The sequence below is a fragment of the Hyperoodon ampullatus genome (assembly GCF_949752795.1).
Source record: "Hyperoodon ampullatus genome assembly, chromosome: 10".
Classification (NCBI taxonomy): domain Eukaryota; kingdom Metazoa; phylum Chordata; class Mammalia; order Artiodactyla; family Ziphiidae; genus Hyperoodon; species Hyperoodon ampullatus.
Window position 1 is genome coordinate 66,969,653 of NC_136923.1, and position 16,247 is coordinate 66,985,899.

Below are 16,247 nucleotides of genomic sequence, written 5' to 3' on the forward strand. Positions count from 1 at the left end.
TAAGACACGCTCAGGAAAGCTTCAAAAGAGAACAGCTTCAAAACCCCTCTCCTTATGACACCAAATGATTGAGAGGAAAGAATTATTGGGGATTGTCAGTTATATTACAGTAGCCTTATTACTGCTAAGCACTCAATAAAAGGTCACTCCATTCCCCTCTACGTGAGGAAAACAATGAGAATGTATCCAATGAACTGGAATATTGGTCAGTATTGGGAAATATTAATGTTGCAGTATCTAATCAAAGCTTGAGTGTACTGGTTCTGTGAACCACTTGAGAAAAGCAAATTAAACTTATTAAACAGTATTGGTTCTGGTATATCTGTTTATAGCAATTGAAACATATGAGGTTTTACATTGTTTTTAAGTACTCTTATGAGATAAAATTTTAATTGTTCTGGTAGGAAATGGGGAGGGCTCAAATTTTCACAAAAAAGCCAAGACCAGTTTTATTCTGACACCAAAAAAGAACGATGAACTTCTCCCCGCCATTCCAACCTGCTAGACAGAAAACGAACGCACACATGGCAAGTTGGAAAACAGTTTAATGATCACTCACCAAAATGTTTACAGGGACAGACTACTCCACTACTCCTGCTGTCACCGTGTCCTTCACGGTAGAGTATCACAAGTCAAAAGTTTCTGATTGATTGTTTCATTTACTTAAAACCAAATGTAAGAAACATCCTAAGTCATTGCAACTTCAGGCTTCAATGTGAAACCGTCAAACCGTCTTGGAAGGGTTTTCTTCCTGAAAGCAGCATTCCTGTCCAGAAGATGCTTAAGGCTCATCAACCTTTCTTCTCCCAACTAGCCAGTAATAAATAGTTAAATGCCTCAGAATGCCCTCAGAGGTCCCAATATTTAGTCAAGGCAAGTATGAAACAGGCTGCATGTCTTCAAGGTATAATGAATATCAGAGTTTTGAGGAAGAGATTAAAGCATCATGGAATCCTTCGAGGACTGAGATACTAAAGCACCAGTGCAGAGAGTCTCATGCAATAGGAAGTCTGGAATGAGTACTTCTTCCTTCAGTACCAGGCCCTTCTAGACTGTGGTTTAGAAGAAGATGATTTTTTTGTGCTTCGAGTTGGGAATTTGCCCCTTCGACTTCAGCCTCCGAACAGCCTCCCTCATATGTTTGGGTTGTAGCGGTGGCATTTCTCCCCACTTCTCACACACATCCAGTGCTAAACAGAGGGCAAGGAGAGAGTTTCATTATCACACAAGAGCTTATGTATTACAATCCTTTTGAGTCCTGTAATTCTCATTAACTCTTCTTAAGCTTGCTAAAGAAATAAACCAAGCCATTTTCCCTTCTTAAGAGAATGCTATAAAATGTATCATGTTAGCTTTAGTATATCCCACGTCAGGTTTTATCATAGGCAACAGTTTAAAACATATCTTCTCCTTAAAAGAATAGGTATTTCACCAGCTAGAAATTAGCAATGGGCAGCAGCCAGGTTCTTTACTTGATGGACAGGGGGCAGTTCCCAGGGTTCATAACATCAGGGACAACTACTCACCATACCACACTGGTCAGCCCCAGTGACTGCTTTTTTTTTGTATCTTTACTTTTGGCAGCAGAAATGAGCAAAAGCCATTGGAGGAAAATACAAAGTCTGCTTCTGTCACCCTGGGCTGAGGACAGGAATCAGGAGGGCAGATTTCCTAGGTGTTTCCAGGCCTTCCAGTATTGAAACTTTCAAGGAATAATGTTCATGCTCTCCTGAATGCAAGACTCCCTTTCTAGTGTAAATGGAAACCACCACTGGTGCCTTAATAAGTCCCTCACTATAGATATTCTTGGAAATAAGACCACCACAGGCTCAATCCAGTATTTAGACCAACACCACTCACCTTCTTCTACCACCTCCCCGACGAAAACTTTGGAAATACCAGACATAGCAATAACAACATTCTGAGACACAGAGGTACCAGTGATGGACTGGATCAGCTTGAAAGAAGGACAAAAGACTGTGATTAAGGTAGTCAAGGACGGGCTTTGGAACATAGTACCCATAAGAGCTCTGCACTGAAAGAGTTCACTAAAGGCTGGATTTGAAATTGACACCAGTAAAACAAAAGGATTCAGGTGTATAATGGCCTATTCTATTTGTTGAGACCCTATCCCTAGAATACAAAATTACACCTGGTCAGATTATTGAGGGGCATGCTATTTTTATTTTCCTGCCTAAATGTTCCACCAACTTGCCTAACACCTCACTTAAAATGCCAATGGATACAGCTCTTGAGTCTCATTCAGTTCTCATAGCTCATGGAAATGAGTGTGGTAGTCCATCCTTACCCTTTTAATGGCTGCCTTAGGGAAAGCTGACCGGCGATACATTTCATAACGGTTCAGCTGCTCCTCAGAAAAAGAAGAAACCAGGATTCTAGACAAAGATTCAGGTAATTCAGTTCACTTATAAGAATGAATACTTAAGATATATATTATTATGTCAATAAAAGCAAGTCTCAGATATTTAAAAAATAAATTTTTCAAGGGATCAATAGTATTAGGCTTAGTGTTTATGAGGAATGAAGAGAAAGCATTTCTACTCTTACGGAACTTGACAATAAGTGAAATGCAAGTTCCTTTCTTACTTCACTAAGAACAAAAACAACAATGTTGGGTCATTGAATCACACTACACAGGTTATGTTTTCAGCATTAGGCTCTCTCTCCCCATAAGGCTACCTCACTACACTTCACATTAAAGATAAAAATTTAATATGTAAATTTATATTCAAACCAGTAGTTTCCAACATTAACAGATTAAGGGGAAATTTTATAAAATATATGGAAAAGGGTTAATAAGCTTAATATATAGTTAAATTTTCAAATAAATTAAAAGATGGCCATACCAATTTTAGAAAATGAGCAAAGGAAGTGAATAGGAAATTTACAAAATATACCAATGGCCAATATATAGAGAGGAAAAAAATTAAGCTTCAGTATTAACTAAAGAAATTAAAATGATGAACTAAAAGCAAGATTAACATTTTTCATAAAACAGATAAAGAAGTATTAAAAAGCATGGTATTAGTGAGGATGGGAGGACACAAACTCATACATGCTGGTAGACTGTGAGGTGGAACAACCTTTTTGGAGAATCTGGAAATACAAATGAAAATCCTTTGAAAATGTTCATACTGTTTAAACTACCAATTACCTTCTAGGAGTTTATTTTAGGAAGTAAATGGACAAGTATGCAAAGATGTGCTCAAAGATGTTGATCATAACGTTGTCAAAAGAGGAAAAAAAAAAACCCAGAACAACTACAGAAATACGTTACATCATAGTTCATCCACATAATGGAATACAATGCGGCCATTAAAAATGATGATTTAGGGGCTTCCCTGGTGGCGCAGCGGTTGAGAATCTGCCTGCCAATGCAGGGGACACGGGTTCGAGCCCTGATCTGGGAAGATCCCACATGCCGCGGAGCAACTGGGCCCGTGAGCCACAATTACTGAGCCTGCGTGTCTGGAGCCTGTGCTCCGCAACAAGAGAGGCCGCGATAGTGAGAGACCCGTGCACCGCGATGAAGAGTGGCCCCTGCTTGCCACAACTAGAGAAAGCCCTCACATAGAAACGAAGACCCAACACAGCCATAAATTAATTAATTAATTAATTAAGGGGAAAAAAGATGATTTATGGGCATATTTACTGACATGAAAATATTTAGCTAAATACTGATATATCAAACATTAAAGAATATATCTGAAAAGGTATATAGCCAAATATATACTCTGGGTAAATTCTGGGTGGTGGAATTATAAGTAATTATTTTTTCTATTTTTCTGTATTTTCTGAATTATTTGCAATGAACCCATACCATTTTTACAATCAGAAAACATAATGAAGCTATTTCCATTTTGAAGAAAATTATGACCTAGATGTATAATTATTGACATGGAAAACATTTACCATATATAATGTGGAAAACAGGTTATAAACAGTCTTTAACATCTTTGAAATTTTTTTTTTTTTCGGTACGCGGGCCTCTCACTGTTGTGGCCTCTCCCGTTGCGGAGCACAGGCTCCGGACGCGCAGGCTCAGCGGCCATGGCTCACGGGCCCAGCCGCTCCACAGCACGTGGCATCTTCCTGGTGGGGCATGAACCCGTGTCCCCTGCATCGGCAGGCGGACTCTCAACCACTGCGCCACCAGGGAAGCCCTGAAAGTTTTAATTTAATCTATATATATATATATATATATAAAGAAAATATCTTGGTGAATATACATCAAAATATTAACAGTGTTCATTTTGGTGGTATGGTGATATTTTTCTTTTTACTTATATTTTCTATACCATAACATAATACAATATTAATTGCTTTATTTTCTTTTGAGTTTAAAAAAGAAAAAAAATTTAAGGACAAGAAAAATGTATTAACTTTGTGTGATTAGGTTGGAGCCTTGAAAGGGGAAAGATCAGAAAAGTGACTTACTGCATCTTTTGAATCTCATCTTCATCCACTTTCTGCTTCTTCTCTTTCTTTTCTTTGGTATCTATTTTCAGTTTTTTGGCTGCAGGAGTAAGTAATGATGAGTCTTCCCTTTCAACTGCTGTTAAATCTGAGATATCCTGACTCTTGAGCTAAGAAGACAAAAGAAACCCTTTATATATTTGGCCTACTTCCCAGACTTGGGTAAGGTAAGAAGACATCATTTCTCATTACAACACAACAAATCTACTTATTTCTGTAGTTTTTTGGTTCCAGGCATTGGCTGTACCATCAAATATAAGCTACCCTGTCTCTCCTAAAGGAGTTTTTAGCCCTGCTATGGAAAGAAAACCTACTAAATAGTCCAGTTTTCCAGGTTAGCTATGATCCTAGTTCCAGTTATCTGTTTACAAGGGCAATGTAGTGCCAAGGATCATGAAAACCACTCTCCCCCTGATCGCCTTCTTCTGACCTTATTTTTTAGAGGGGATGTCATAAAAGTCCTCTCTACCCAGCCAGCTCTTCTTCATCTAAATCTATAGATCTCTTTACTGATGATGATTCCATGTGGAAAGAATATTAAAAAGGAGGCACCTTCTCATCAAAGCAGTGTTTTTCTGAATTTGGGATTTTAAGTGAGCTTCTCCCACATGTAGGGCTCTTTTCTTCCTATCTTTCAACACCACTGTATCATGCAAATATTTACTTCCCATTACTAGACTGATAACTTTAGTTATTCTTTAGTTCTTTTAATTAATTTATTTTTGGCTGCATTGGGTCTTTGTTGCTGTGCGCGTTCTTTCTCTCGTTGCAGCAATTGGCGGCTACTCCTTGTTGCGGTGCACGGGCTTCTCATTGTGGTGGCTTCTCTTGTTGCAGAGCACGGGCTCTAGGCACGTGGGCTTAGTAGTTGTGGCTCGTGGGCTCTAGAGCGCAGGCTCAGTAGCTGTGGCACATGGGCTTAGTTCCTCCACAGCACATGGGATCTTCCTGGGCCAGGGCTCGAACCCATGTCCCCTGTATTGGCAGGCGGATTCTTAACCACTGCACCACCAGGGAAGCCCTTAGACTGGCAACTTTTTGAAGATAGGTTTGTCTCTTATTTATCTCTCCTCACATAAATATTTTTTTACTCATTGTTTTTTACCCATTGTTTTACTCATACTAGATGTTTAATAATGACAACAAAAAAATCCAAACTTCATCCCCTCCAGCAATATAGAATCTAAGGATACAAAAACCCTCATTAATGAGATTTAACTTCTGCTTCCTTAAAGAGAAACTCACATTTAAACTCATACAGGAATATGAGAAGTAAGTTGAGAGCGAAGGCAGTAAATCTTTAACAACCTTTTCAACTTCTTCTCTAGTTACTGATATATACAAATTTTCTAACTTCTTTGTGCTTCAATTTTGGTGATGTATATTATCCTTAAAAATGAGCCATTTTTCTTGAAGTTTCAAAATTACTTGTTCTAAACTTGAACATCAAATTTTCTTAAAGCTTAAAGATCTCTGTATCAGTGCCTATAGCCCTTTCTTATTTCATAATGTTGTACATTTACATTTCAAATAACCAGGTCTTAATTTTATTGTTTATGTTTTTAAGCACTAATTCATTAACATCTACTTTCATCCTGATTAATTCCTTGCTCCTACATTCTTCTGGTTTATTTTGTTCTTTTTCTGGTTTCTTGAGCTGGGTGCTTATTTTCAATATCTCTTGTTTGTTAGTAAAAATATGTAAGGTTATGAATATTTCTTTAAATAAAGTTTTGGTCAAATCCCATTGGATTTGATGTGGCGTTCTCTTTGTTAATTTCTTTAATCCAAAGGCTATTTAGAAACTAGTTTAAAATGTCTAGGTGTTAGTTTTTTGGAGGGAGTGGGAGTGGGAGAAACTTTTTGTTGTTAATTTCAGGTTCTATTGCACTGTACTAACAGGATATGATCTGTTATGATTTCTACTTTTAAGAATTTATGCTTTTCTTTGTGGTCTGGTATATGATCAATTTTAAAAAGTGTTTCACATGGGCTTCCCTGGTGGCGCAGTGGTTGCGAGTCCACCTGCCGATGCAGAGAACACGGGTTCATGCCCCGGTCCGGGAAGATCCCACATGCCGTGGAGCGGCTGGGCCCATCAGTCATGGCCGCTGAGCCTGCACGTCTGGAGCCTGTGCTCTGCAACGGGAGAGGCCACAACAGTGAGAGGCCCGCGTACCGCTAAAAAAAAAAAAAAAAAAAAAAAAGTGTTTCACAAGCATCAAAATTTTTTTTTATCTTCTAGGTGCAAATTTCTGTATGCAGTGAGCTTTTTACTGGACTAAGCTAATTATTACTTAAATCCTTTCTGGCCTTGAGATCTGTTTTAAAAGTTCCTTCTTAAAGTAGTTTTGTCACATTTTTCTTTTTCTAAAAGTTCTTAACTTTATATATTTTGATACAACTTTATGCTCTGAAAGTCTGTTTCCATTTAATTCAATGTCTTCACCCATGCTCTCACACTTATATTCAAACAGAAATTATAGCTCTAAGACCCCAAGATTCTACCTTCAGAAATGGAACCTAGAGAACGCTGAGATTCTAGTATCCTGACTGATGCTCAGCGGAGCAACATTGCTGAACTCTTGGGATGGCACAATTGATAGGTTTGGTGCCATAGAGACCCTTGGACATCAGCACCCAGGTCACTGGTAGCAGTTAAATGTCAGAAGAGGATAAGAACGTGACTAAATTAGTAACTACCTCAAAGTCTCCCTTTAACGACACTGCAGCCTATAATGACAAAGTTACACTTAAGCAATATCTAAGAAACCATATTGGGGTGAAAGTAGTACTAGGAATCCTGGGTTCTAGCTTTTGCCCTAAGTTTCAGTGTTGATTGGCATTGACCTCAATTTCCTCACCAGGAAAACCAACAGGCAATTTGAAATTCCCTTAGAAGTAGCTTTAACGCCTAAGGGCAGGGATTAAAAATATTGAGCCAGTGCTTGGGTCTCTGGAACTGAACCGGCTCTGAAGGTTTTGTCTCCTCTCTCCCCCCAACCCCGCGATGGCAGATCTAAAGGGTCATGGTGAGTTCGACTATCTTAGCTTGGGAGGGACCAACCAAGAAGCCTGTCAAGCAGCCAGTGACACAACTCCTCCGGCCTCATCAACACATCTCTCCCTACCTCGCCTTCTTCAGCCGAGGCCTCTTTCAATTCCCCATCTGCGTCTCCGTCAGTTTCCTCCGGGATTCCGTCCGTGTCAGTAACCCCCGGGCCCCCAGGAGCAGCGGCCGTCTCATCTGACTCGCCTGTTTCTCCACCTTTTTCCGTGGGCGACTCGCAGGCATTATCCATGGCGGCGAGAAGATGGGAGAGGAGATCGCAGTGCTGTCAGACTCAGGAGCTCTGGACTCCGCACAGTACCGCAGCCCGGGAGCTTACTTCCTGTCGTCGCGCTGCTATGACATCACCCATACCGCTCCTCCGAGAGGTCATTTAGAGGCGCGCCTAGAGGACTTCAGGGCTCCGATTTACTTCTGATTTGGTGGCGGTGGGGAGAGGGAAAATTGAGGGCACGGAAATCAGTTTATGGATTTTCCACCTTGGGAAACCAGCATTTGTAAAGGAGAGCTTTGTTGTTTACTGAAGGGCCTCTTTTTCCTTTCCGTCTTTCTCAAAACGCAGTGTCAGTGAACTCCGTCCTTAATCCGCTTTCCTCAGAGTAAAGTTTGGGGACAGGAGAAAACTCAATTCCGTTGTTCGCCCTTGTTGTGGGATGCGGCTACCAGGCAAACGCAGGCGGGAACTCAACCTCTTAGAGTTCAATTGGACAGAGACCTCGGGCTTGTGTTAACATTGAATTGCCAGCATTTCTCTTCCGTTCCTCAAGCACCTAAAATGAAAGAAAATAGTCATACAGCTTGAACAGAATTTATCCAGTGCATTATTAACTCCACAACTACTGAGCGTCTACTTCGAGCCAGGAACAGTCCTAGCACCACAAACAAAAAACAGGCGGTTTCTACGCAACTGTATGATTTTCCCAATTCACCAGGACTCAAGATTGGGGTCGGTTTTACAAATGTGACTTTTAATGTCACTTTGGTTAATGTCATCAAAAGTAAGAGGAGGGTTTCCCTGGTTGCGCAGTGGTTGAGAGCCCGCCTGCCGATGCAGGGCGCCTGCCGATGCAGGGGACACGGGTTCGTGCCCCGGTCCGGGAGGATCCCACATGCCGCGAAGCGACTGGGCCCGTGAGCCCTGGCCGCTGAGCCTGCGCGTCCGGAGCCTGTGCTCCGCAACGGGAGAGGCCACAGCAGTGAGAGGCCCGCGTACCGCAAAAAAAAAAAAAAAAAAAAAAAAAAAAAGTAAGAGGAAATAGGGGCTTCCCTGGCGGTCCAGTGGTTAGAACTCCGCACTTCCACTGCAAGAGGAGCGGGTTCGATCTCTGATCCGGGAACTAGGATCCCGCATGCCTCGGGGGCGGCTAAAAAAAAAAAAAAGTAAGGGGAAAGAAATCCTGCTGGGAGGGAGATATTTCCTTTGAGTGTTTCGCTTTAACGAGCCATTTCAGGGATTGGGAGCATGAAGTGCGGATATTTCCCTTTTAAAATTTTCCTCTCTTTCCTCATTGCGGTACGGAGGGGGGCATTTTACTCACGTCTTTATCACTAGGTTCCCACACGCATTACATATTTATGTGTTCAGAAGGAATGGCCTTGGAAATGTAGGTGCGCGTTACCATATTCCTCTCTTTGTTTCTACACTGCCTGGATGAATTACCGTATTTTCTGTCCGGCGAGCTCCCAAAACCTTTGGAAAAGGAGCGCACTTCGGGAGGCGCAGACAGGTGAACCGCGTTTGTTCCCTTCCACTTATACAGCGGGTGAACCTGCGACGCTCTCCTCTTGACCTGGGAGGCCTATCTCTGCACAGCGGGGTGCACTCGGCGCAGACCACAACCACCTGCTCCCGCTCGCTGAGCCCCGCCCAGCTAGGTGGGCACGGGGGCGGGGCGCGGGGGCGCTCTGACGCGTGACGCCGGATCCCGGAAGTGACGCGCTCCTGAGGGAAAAGGCGGGGGGAGGGGGGTGGTGTCCCGGCCGGTTTGGGGGGCGCGTTGCCCGGAGACCGAAAGTTTGCGAGCCAGAACAGGCTTGGCGGCGGCCCCGGAAAGGGGGTCCAGGGGGCGGCGGCCCTGGGGATGGGGAAGGAGCAGGAGCTGCTGGAGGCGGCCCGCACCGGACACCTCCCGGCCGTGGAGAAGCTGCTGTCCGGGAAGCGGCTCTCCTCAGGCTTCGGGGGCGGCGGCAGCGGGGGCTCAGGGGGAGGCAGCGGCGGCGGCGGCGGCGGCGGCGGTGGTCTCGGCTCCTCGAGCCATCCCCTCTCCAGCCTGCTCAGGTGGGTAACGCTACGGGGCTGGGCAGCTGCCTGGAGACCCCCCTTCCCCTGCCCGTCTCCTGGGTCCCCAGAGAGATCGGGGCTCCGGAGGCCCTGGCGGGGTGGGTTTGCGGGGTGCCCCGGGGCGAGGGCAGGCGGCCCAAGGGGAGAGGGGCGCCGGTGCGGGTCCGCGCGGCGTCAGGCTCTCCTCGTCTCGCCTAACCCGGCAGCGAAGAATGGTGGGAGTGCCCAGGTGGCAGCCTCCGCCGCATGGCACAGCCGGGCTTCACCCTCGCCCGCTGTTGGGTGCCAGCTGTTGTATCTCACAAGCCACTTTAGAGTAGAAAATATGTATATTTTAAATCTCCCTCATCTCCTGCAGAAACTCCCACGCCTTGCAGAATCTCGCGGTTCCCTTGGAGGAAATTCTCTTGATTCCCTTCTTTTGGGAACTTGGAACCTTCCACCAGGCTCTGCAGGACGTGGCTTTTGTTGTTTATATTAAAATTGCCTCTGCGTTTATCACGCTCAAAGTGTTCTTCTTTGAGCCCCTCTTGTGCTTGAAGCTTAAATTCTGGTTCCTTATAGTGAATCTCATTGGATTAGTCTGTTAAGTGGCATATGCAGGGTTCATCAGGGGGTTTATTCATCAAAAAATAAAGCTTTAGAAAGGCTTGTTTAGGAAGCTGAGGGGAGCTTTAAACTTTTCCAAGGTCTGTTGTTAAAATAAACACTTGAATCTGGAGCTGTAAGGGTTGAGAGAAAAAGGTTGTTTTTATGTGGCTTGGAGGGGGGATTGTAGGTGCTTTGTCAGTGTGAGTAAAATGTGTTGTTTCAGCAGCACTTTCATAGCCGGTTTTCTTTTCCTTCCTTGTTCTATTGAGGTTTTTAAGAAGTGGAAGTTCATTTAGAAATGGCTTCATTCGCTTTTGTTCCCCATTAGTTTATGTAACTTCAATTTGAGTGAGCTTGGACCAAAAAAGCCCAAGGCTCTAATAAATTGTTAGGTATTAAGCACTGAGTGCAAACCCAGGTCTATACAGGAAGATATTAAAAAGCAGTCTAAGAGGAGAACTCTCCCGGGGGGTTCTTTTGGGGAGGCAAAAACCAGTACCATTTGCGGCAATTTCCAGCCCCTAGAACAATGCTGTCACATAGTTAGTACTCAGGATTTGTTGAATAAATAAAAGTATCAATTAGGAAATGATACATTTTTACATAAACTGATGGTGGTACTCACTGTTAGTAGTTCAGAGAAATGAGACATCACTGTGGGATGAGATGGAGATCAGGGCTTCCAGGAGGAGGGGGACTTCAGCTGACTTTGCAGGATGTGAGGATTTGGGTAGGTGAAGTACTATGAGAGCGTTCCAAGTGGGCACACCATGGTCAGGGGTACTGAGGTGGGAAAGGAGACTTATTTGGTGCCAGTGGGTCACTAGAAAAACTTTCTGTCTGGAGTCTTAAGAGGTTGGGTGTGATAAACAGAAATAATGGATGGATGTACTTCCATCTTTCAGAGTGACAGTCTTTATGTTTATATTCCCAGTTCCTATATCAGTGCCTGACACAGGTGTTCAATATATGTACTTCGAATACATAAATTGGATTTTGAATCTTACCTGGATTACTTTGATATTCCTGCACTTCTGATGTCTGAGAGATGAGAGAAAGACCATACCGGTTTGGAGGTGCCTGTCTCTAATGAGCTGAATGCTACAACATTTGGCTGTTTGCCAGAGATACCTTACCCCCCCACACACACCCCCTCCTTAACTACCTTGTAGTTAAGCAAGACTAGAAAATCTTTGTTGATTTTCTTTTTTTTTTTTGGGCCTCATGTTAATATGTCCAGTCTCTGTCATAAAGGGTGGATGTTGTCTCCACTCCCTTGTGTAAGAGAGCTGACTCCTTCTGACTTGTTCCTGTATCTGTTGTCGATGGTAGATGGCCTCAGAGCTGCCCCGGCCTTTCATCCCTGTGACTCTTAGGGTCAGGGAGGATCTGCAGGCACTAGTTACACTAGGTGTGCCATTAATTAGAGGTGACTCTGATTAAACCTAGTGAAAGATTTCTGAGAAAATGAAACCATGCATTTAGATAATCCCTAGGTCAGCATGTCCTCGCTTTTTAAGTTTGGAAATAGTAGAGGGTAGGCCTCCTATGCCCACACACCCCACCTCAAGGACCCTGGGTTATTTAATGAGAGCTGTGGAATCGTAGCTTCAGATTTGGCCCTTGGATTAACTGCCATATCCTACCCCACTAGTATTGTCAATTGCAGCCTACGTTTGTCCAGCTGTTTGGGGTGACCAAGTAAAGCAGGCAGGAATAGGAGCTTACAGCTGCAGTGGATATAAATGTTCTGGATCACAGGTATGTTTGTCTACTCATCTGTTTATGACCCAACCCACCCCCACCCCCATTCTACAAAGGCTTTGTGCTTATTCTTAAGCTACAAAATGCCTCCTCTCTCACCCATCCCTTTTCTCTTATACTGCTTGGGCTTAGGTCTTAACCTCCTAAAGCCCTCCCTAATGACCCTAATACACACAGATCTCTCAGGCTTCTACTTCTTTGGAACCCATTATCTGCAGTGAACAGTAGTGCATCAACTCATACTTTGCTTGCCTAGATTTCACAGTTTATTGCTTTACATATAGTAACCCTCACCAATTGAGAACATACCTGCTGAGGATCAGAAAGTCAGCAAAGAAGACTTCTACTAGGAAAAAAAGTTGTTATGAACTTCATGTCCTTCTGACCTTCACTTATTTACTGTATACTTATTCAGAGGCAGTATAGTATTACGCTTCAGACCACTTGTTCTGGAGTCAGACTGCCTGGATTCATGTTTCGCTGCTACCACTGACTAGCTGCTTGACTTTCTGTGAATTACTCTACCACTCTGAGCCTCAATTTCTACATCTGTGAAATGGGGGGAATATTATCTGTTTTATAGGTATTGTCTTATGTAATGTGTGGAGGAAGCTCACCACAGTTTCTGGCACATTGTAAACGCTCACTGTTAGGCTTCCCCAGTTCCATTGAGCGCGTACAGTTTTGCCATGCTGTACCTGCCACGTGCAAAGTGCCATGCCAGACATGTCTTAAATGCTGCTCTTTTACTCTTGGGTATCTGTTTTCCAAGCCACAGCAGATTAGAAACAGTAAATAAGGGAGAGGCCCTGCTCAGGCAGGCACACTAATGCCATTCACCCACCAGATGTTTACCCATCATCTGCTTTGTGCTAGGCCAGTGTTAGATGCACTGCAAAATTTATCTCAGGCCTGGCACATAGTAGGTAGTCTGTCAAAATTAGTCCTCTCCCAATACAAGGTCTGTTCCCTTGTAGTGTTTATAGTAGTATGATATGTCTGTGTGACAGATTGGCAAAATAAGAGAAAAAGCAGTAAAAGGCTAGCATAATTTTTCCCACTGCCAGTAATTTGAGACTATTAACATAGATGAATATAGCCCTACACACCTTGTTAGACCCCAAGCATCACTGCACTATAGCTTAGTGCTGTAGTATCTGTTTATTGTGACTCTTAGCCAATCAAATAAAGATTAAACTACGTTCAGTATAGCTTGTTAATGAAAGTACAAAAAATTTTAGTTTTCTATCTAAAATGATTCAAATATAATATTTGTTATTTCAAAGGACAAGCAGTAGATTATCTAGAAAGCATAGTTATCTTAAATGCCTAGTCCTACAGAGGTTCTGAATAGCATGGATTTTACTTTATATAATACTGTCTCGTTTTCTAATTGTTGAATGTCTAATTGTTAAATGCCTTTATTCTGTAGCTTGAGACAGGCTCTGTTTTAAACTTTTTTTTTTTCTAAACGGTATTTTTCAGCCCCGGGCACATAGTAGGGCACTCACATTTTCATGTTATGGAGAGTTTAATATGTTTATGGCTATAGTGAAACTACTGATTTTCAGGGAAGCAACTTCTGTTTGAGAATACAGTAAGATTTGGATTAAAAGTGTTCTAACAACTAAGGGAAGAAAGCTCTGAGGAAAGGAAAAGTTAAAAGAAAACACAATTCATTAGCTTAAAACTATGAAGTGGATTATGAGCTAACTACTGATATGTGTCAATGTGAATGATGTAAAGTGAAATGCACTCTTGAGGTTCAGAAGCACAGAGAAACAGACCAAAGGTTGTAAATGAGGAATAGATTGTGTCATAGTCTAGGAAAGTTCTATACCTGATTTTTTTTTTTTTTTTTTTGCGGTACGCGGGCCTCTCACTGTTGTGGCCTCTCCCGTGCGGAGCACAGGCTCCGGACGCGCAGGCTCCGGACGCGCAGGCTCAGCGGCCATGGCTCACGGGCCTAGCCGCTCCGTGGCATGTGGGATCTTCCCGGACCAGGGCACGAACCCGTGTCCCCTGCATCGGCAGGCGGACTCCCAACCACTGCGCCACCAGGGAAGCCCTATATACCTGATTTCTTAAGCATGAGAAGAGTGAATAAGAAAAGAAGCCAAGGAGGCTTGCTGGAGAAATCTGAAAATTTATAGACAGTAGCAATAAATTTGACTATAAACTAGATTTTTACTCTACTGTGGGTGGTGGGGAGATTATCCAAAGGCAGTCATAAATTTCCCAAAGATATGAAAAGATACTGAAATAAGGAATGAAGAATGGAAAGTTTCTTTGTTTTTTTTTTAATTAATTAATTTATTATGGCTGTGTTGGGTCTTCGTTTCTGAGCGAGGGCTTTCTCTAGTTGTGGCAAGCGGGGCCACCCTTCATCGCGGTGCACGGGCCTCTCACTATCGCGGCCTCTCTTGTTGCGGAGCACAGGCTCCAAGACTCACAGGCTCAGTAATTGTGGCTCATGGCCCCAGTTGCTCCACGGCATGTGGGATCTTCCCAGATCAGGGCTCGAACCCGTGTCCCCTGCATTGGCAGGCAGATTCTCAACCACTGTGCCACCAGGGAAGCCCGAAGAATGGAAAGTTTTGAAAATTGGATCCCATTTGAGGGACAATAATGGGTTCTCTCCAAATGTCAGAAGGTATGACAAAGTTATTCATTGTTTTAAAGAAAGAGGATTCCTGGGCTTCCCTGGTGGCGCAGTGGTTGAGAGTCCACCTGCCGATGCAGGGGACATGGGTTCAAGCCCCGGTCCGGGAAGATCCCGCATGCTGCGGAGCGGCTGGGCCCCTGAGCCATGGCTGCTGAGCCTGCGCGTCCGGAGCCTGTGCTCCGCAACGGGAGAGGCCACAGCAGTGAGAGGCCCGCGTACCGGAAAAAAAAGAAAAAAAATGAAAGAGGATTCCTGATGTTTATTTAAGGAATTCATACTTAAAAAAAAAAAGAGTGATTACCCTAACCATTCTATTGAAATGGCCCCTGAGAATGGATGGGTAGCTTGGAAATAATAGTGACATGACAGCTTTTTCTCATGCTGACCCTTTTACTTTTGCCCTCCTACTCTGCTAGATTTCTTTTGAATGTGCCTATTTTGAGCAAGATGATTTTAACATCCTGAGGAGAAGTGTAACAGTGACCATGTAAGGATGTAGAATGGGAGGCTTTAGAAGCAGGAACTCATGGATTTGTGTGATCTAAGTTCCTGCTCTTCTAAGAGAATGCAAAAACAAAACAACAACAAAAACACAACTATTTACTAGGATAGCAGTTTTCTGGATCTTCCACTAAACCTTCTTAATTCATTAAAAATGGTTTTTAAAGAACTTCTTAAAATACTTCTTTAAGTATAATTTTATTGGGATGGCAACCCTTTCCCTTTCATTTGGAATTGCTGTACATTTTTGCTTTCTCAAAAGCAGAACGTGGTCCCCCTGTTAAAAAAACAAAACAAAACAAAAAAGGTGGCATGCCTGGGAATGACTGCAGCGTGGTTACTTTATATCTAAACATCTAGAGCATGCCTAATGTTAAACTGAGTAAGGCATCTACTGGTAGTAAAAGATAATTTAACATAAATTTGTTAAGTCAGCGATCTCCCTTTTCCTTAATCCTCTGATTGAAGTTCAGTTTTGAAAAAAATTTTTTAATAGAGAATCTATTATATATATATAATTTATTTGTTTATTTATATTTTGGCAGCACCGGGTCTTAGTTGCGGCATGCAGGATCTTTGTTGTGGCATGAGGGATCTTTTTTAGTTGCAGCATGCAAACTCTTAGTTGCGGCATGCATGTGGGATCTAGTTCCCTGACCAGGGATTGAACCTGGGCCCCCTGCATTGGGAGCATGGAGTCTTACCCACTGGACCACCAGGGAAGTCCCTGAAGTTCATTTTTGAGTGTCTTAGTTACAAAAATTAGAGACAGGAAACAGTGAAACAATCCTGTGAAGAATTTGGTTTGTATCTAGTCAGCTTCAACATGTTCACTTGTCCTGGGAGGTTCTGGTCCCAGTGAAAGTTGCATCTTTGGC

The 16,247-nt window shown here is 43.1% G+C and overlaps 2 protein-coding genes across 6 annotated transcripts in view; one reads left to right on the forward strand and one right to left on the reverse strand.

The window, feature by feature from the left end:
- Window positions 1–529: 529 nt before the first annotated feature.
- Window positions 530–7,818, reverse strand: TAF11 (TATA-box binding protein associated factor 11). 2 transcript variants are annotated; one of them, XM_079712456.1, is made up of 5 exons: window positions 7,629–7,818; window positions 4,459–4,607; window positions 2,309–2,396; window positions 1,861–1,957; window positions 530–1,190 (listed from the first exon to the last, which is right to left on the reverse strand). In XM_079712456.1, the coding sequence occupies exons 1-5, from the start codon at window positions 7,797–7,799 to the stop codon at window positions 1,060–1,062; spliced, it is 636 nt and encodes a 211-aa protein (XP_079568582.1). In that variant the 5' UTR covers window positions 7,800–7,818; the 3' UTR covers window positions 530–1,059. The 2 variants fall into 2 exon arrangements, with proteins under 2 accessions (XP_079568582.1, XP_079568583.1); XM_079712457.1 differs by lacking the exon at window positions 1,861–1,957.
- Window positions 7,819–9,648: 1,830 nt separating this feature from the next.
- ANKS1A (ankyrin repeat and sterile alpha motif domain containing 1A) overlaps window positions 9,649–16,247 on the forward strand; it is a gene marked incomplete at both ends in the record, with an annotated part of 185,096 nt that continues 178,497 nt past the window's right edge. For all 4 annotated transcript variants that reach the window (XM_079712182.1, XM_079712184.1, XM_079712183.1 and 1 more), the window contains one exon: window positions 9,649–9,845. In XM_079712182.1, coding sequence (XP_079568308.1) covers window positions 9,649–9,845 — 197 coding nt within the window. The remainder of the gene's footprint in view (window positions 9,846–16,247) is intronic.

Coding starts and splice junctions, on each gene's coding strand:
- TAF11 (XM_079712456.1), bottom strand. CDS start 7,799: ATGGATAATGCCTGCGAGTCGCCCACGGAAAAAGGTGGAGAAACAGGC. Junction 4,608..7,628: donor CCTCGGCTGAAGAAGGCGAG/GTAGGGAGAGAT, acceptor TTGTCTTCTTAG/CTCAAGAGTCAGGATATCTC. Junction 1,191..1,860: donor CGGGGAGGTGGTAGAAGAAG/GTGAGTGGTGTT, acceptor CCCTCTGTTTAG/CACTGGATGTGTGTGAGAAG.